The 4,461-nt window shown below is 36.5% G+C and overlaps 1 protein-coding gene across 1 annotated transcript; it reads right to left on the minus strand.

Moving 5' to 3' along the window:
• Positions 1-2,506: 2,506 nt before the first annotated feature.
• LOC110576476 (olfactory receptor 51A7) lies at positions 2,507-3,447 on the minus strand. Its single transcript, XM_021685666.1, is given in 4 exon segments — positions 2,507-2,718; positions 2,721-3,129; positions 3,131-3,355; positions 3,358-3,447. Coding segments are annotated over 4 exon segments (936 nt in total).
• Between the last annotated feature and the right edge of the window lie 1,014 nt (positions 3,448-4,461).

Raw genomic sequence — 4,461 nt, forward strand, 5'->3', positions numbered from 1 at the left:
AGAGAAATTTTAGCAGACTCATTGCTGAACCCAATGCAGAGTTTGATCTCAGGACTCTGAGATCACAACCTGAGCTGAAACCAAGAGTTGGATGCTTAAACAACTGCACCACCCAGAGGCCCCAAAATGCTCAGAGGTTTAAGCTTAGGAAATGAGCAGCAATTTTATTCAATGATGTCACTCATGAACTCACAAACTTATCAACAAATATTGAGTGCTTCATTGTCCAAGTATGTGTTAAGCAACTTGGATGCAAAAATAAGTAAGTCTTACAAACATTTGTAGATCACAGGATTTACACTTTGGCAAAAGCAAACAACCTTAAAACAAGTAAGAGTTAATGCTTGTTGAAATTATGTTGTAGAAATCAGTACACTGTGAGAGGGAACAAAATTCAGACATGAATTTATTATACTTGGAACAGAAGGGCGCCAGCCAAGTATTAATAGGAAGTATATTGCTACCGAATTGTTAAATGGGACAGATTCAAAGAGTTGAAGAAATGTATTTTTCTTAGCAGAATAATATTCCCCCAAAAGATGTCAATGTCTTAATCTCTGAAATTTATGACTATATTACCATATCTGGCAAAAAACACTCTGTAGATGTAATTAGGGTTAGATACCTTGAGATAGGGAGAGCATCCTGGATTATCAGGGGGGCCCAATCTAATTACATGAATCCTCAAAAGCAGAGAACCTTTCCTAGTTATGGTCAGGGGAGTTGACAATGGAAGAAAGGCACAGGAGATGTAATATTGCTGGCTTTGCATATGGAGGAAGGGAGCCTTGAATCAAAAAATGCAGGTGGCCTCAGAAGCTGGAAAAACTCCAGAAAGAAATGCAGGCTTGCCAACACCTTGACCTCAGCCGAGTAAAACTCATGTCAGACCTCTAACCTATAGAATTGTAAAATAATAAATTTGTGTTGTTTCAAGCCATTAGTTTTATGATAATTTGTTATGCAGCAATAAAAAACTAATACAGCATTCCTGACATAGAACACACCATAAGCAAAGGATTAGGTATAAGTAACAGTGTAATGTATTTATATTACACCAATCAAGTGCAAGACAGTATTAACAGACAAAGTAGTATTGAATAATGGAAAGCCTTTGTGCAAATATGGAGCCTTACCATTATCTTGTAACTTATTGGACATCTATTGAAGGATTTTAAGTGTGGCGACAGTTACATTTTTAAAAGATCCTTCAAACAGTTCATCTCAACATACAGGATGATGGGATAATCCAGGGGTAATTTTAAATCTGGACTAAAACAGCTGCAGAGGGAATCAATGAATGAAAAAAAAAAAATTTGAGGTAGCTTAATAAGGAGGATCTTCACAGTTTGATGATTGAAACTTGTTTAAAATACATGTTTATTTATTTATTTTTAAAGATTTTATTTATTTATTTGACAGAGAGAGACACAGCGAGAGAGGGAACACAAGCAGGGGGAGTGGGAGAGAGAGAAGCAGGCTTCCCGCTGAGCAGGGAGCCCAATGTGGGGCTCGATCCCAGGACCCTGGGATCATGACCCGAGCCGAAGGCAGACGCTTAACGACTGAGCCACCCAGATGCCCCAAAATATATATTTACTTCCATGTCTACAACTAAGTATTGTTGTCTTACAAATACCTTTCTAGTCTTGGCAGATAAACAGTATGCCAACCTCCTCTTTCAGCTTGTCTGGCTCCGAATATTCAGTCACATATGTATGTACACTCGTTGTTTAGTGGAATTTGTGAATTTCTTATAAACTATGTTTGTTGTATAGCAACAACAAAAACAACAACAAAAAGCAACCTAAATGATTTTATTCTGTCTCTGCCCCTTCCCAGAATCACTTCATAGTGGGATTGTTGCTGCGGCCTCCTGTCAATGCCCTCTTCATCTCTCTCAATATCAATCCATCTTGCTCATGCTTTCAGACATGCCATTCATACCATTTGATTTATCATGTTAGCTGTTTGCTGTAGAGATTAAATTGTCTCCCCAGTACCTCCTGCATTTAGACTTTTCAAGGCTTTTATAGGTACTCCAAAATCTGATTCACTCACACTATTCAAAATTATCCCTCACTATTTGCCCAATCATACTCTTTATTCCAGCCAGACTAACATCCTTTACGGCTACTATGTGCTAGTTCATTTCTCCTTGATAGTATAGTGAGTGTACATTGTAAATATGTAAATTTAATAAATGCTGCTTGAAAATGATCTCAATCTGTCTAATTTTATCCATTATTTAAGGGATGACTCAAGCCCAACTACTCCATTATATAGTGTTTTGTTTCAACTACTCAAAATATGAATTAATCCTCTGTGAATCATCATCTATCACCTGATTATTTCATCTTTCTTGTTCAATAATATATTCTTGACTTTATTGTAAATTCTTTTTGCTCTCCCACAGTCCTCCACTAGATAGTGACCACTGTGGCACTGAAATAGGTGCCAATTCACACTTAACAGTTGATAATTTATTACTTCCATATTCAAATTTTTATCTCTTACATATGTTAAACAACTTTCCCAAGACCTTTTCCCAGATTTGTTGAGTTTTTACACAATACACAATGGGGCTCATTAGGGGTAGCAACAACAAGAATATATCTGCAACAGGGATTACAACTAGAGGGCTTTTGTGCTTGGCAAAGTGGTGCATGGCAGCCAGGGTGATGATGGGTACATAGAAAATGAGCATAGCACAGATTGGGAGACCCAGGTCTTGAGGGCCCTGAGCCTCTCTGCCAGAGATGCAATGCTGAGTACTGTCTTCAAGATCAGCATATATGACAGAAAAATTAATGCCAAGTCCAGCATAGTACAGAGAGCAACAAAGAAGCAATAGATTACATTGGTCTTGTTGTCAGAGCAAGCCAGCTTCATGGTATCCTGATGTAGACAGTATGAGTAAGAAAGGAGATTCTTCTGACAGTATTTTAATCTCCTTAGAGTGAAAGCAAATGGAAGCACTAAGAGAATGCTCCTGATGGCTAAAATCAATCCCATTTTAGCAACTCTGCTGCTAGTGAGGAAAGAACTGTATCTCAGGGGATTATGAATGGCAAGAAAGCGATCCAAAGACATAACTAGCAGCTCTGAGGAGTCCATGACAGTGAATCCAATGGATGAAGAATTCTTGAGCAAAGCAGGTATTGGGTGAAATTCCCATGGAATTTAACAAGATGATTCTCAGCATGGTAGGAAGGGAGGAGATGGACAGGCCCAGGTCAGAGATGACCAACTGGGCAAGGAAATAATACATGGGCTCATGAAGTGAGGGCTCTGTCTTAATGATAAAGAGAATGGTGCTGTTGCCTGTGATGGCAACCAGGTACATGAGGCAAATGATGGAATGGAGAGCCAGATGTGGTCATGTTCCAGTCCTGGCATTCCAATCAGAAGAAAAACCTGGACCTCAGAATTATTGAAAGAAGACATGAGTGGAAATAGGAGCTTTTTAGCGAGATCTGAAATCACATTTATAAAAAGCAGTCACACTTTTGGATAAAATTCAGTGTTGTGGAGATAAGCAGCTCTTTTATATGCTATGCTGAGAAGCATATTTGGCATAATAGTAATAAAATGCAATTTTCAACATTTATCAAAAGTCCTTAAACATGTTTATATTCTCCAACATGGGAATTTCACTTATAACAATTTATCCTATGGTGGTGGTTTTCCAACACTTTTAGCCAAATATGAAATCATCATATCAAAACAGGGCTGCTTTGCTTGAATCAGTGATAGGCATTCAGAATCTTTCTCACTGTTTTCCACATGATCTTTAGTAGTTCTCTCATTGTTTTATAACAAGATCCTGACTTCATGTAAAAAAGTTAAAAATAATAGTCTAAGAAAATAATCAAATATCCCTGAAAATATCTACACTATGGTAAATATTAAATGCTAGAAAGTAAATTTATAGACTAATATGAAATGAAATAGTTCCTAGCTCAAGCATCCATGCACCACACTTCAGGTTATCGTGTTATTATTCCAAGGGAAAGTATAGGAAGCATGTTCATCATATCTCTCCTGATCAAATTATCTTCTATTTTATATTCATGACTGAATTAGTCAAAGAAATTCTAAATGAAAAACATCCAATCATTCAGTTTCTCTTTGTAAAGTAAAAATTTTAAATCCACCTATATATTAAACTAAACCCTCATTTTATTGTTAGGTCTCTATTAAAGAGTTCACAAATTGTATTTTCCAAGGAAAAATATACAATCTTTCAACTTATTACGAACTTGTTGAGCTTTGGAATATCACGATGTTGAATCATCAGCATAAACTACTGGAGAAATACACATATCTAAGATAACCACCATCAATCCCATCTATGTTGAGTAAACATGATGAATATATACATAAGTAAATGAAAATTATTAAATTAATAATTTCAATTGCAAAAAAAATGGCAAACTGAAAAATAAAAGGAGAGCCAAT

Source organism: Neomonachus schauinslandi, chromosome 11 (genome assembly GCF_002201575.2).
Source record: "Neomonachus schauinslandi chromosome 11, ASM220157v2, whole genome shotgun sequence".
Taxonomy (NCBI): domain Eukaryota; kingdom Metazoa; phylum Chordata; class Mammalia; order Carnivora; family Phocidae; genus Neomonachus; species Neomonachus schauinslandi.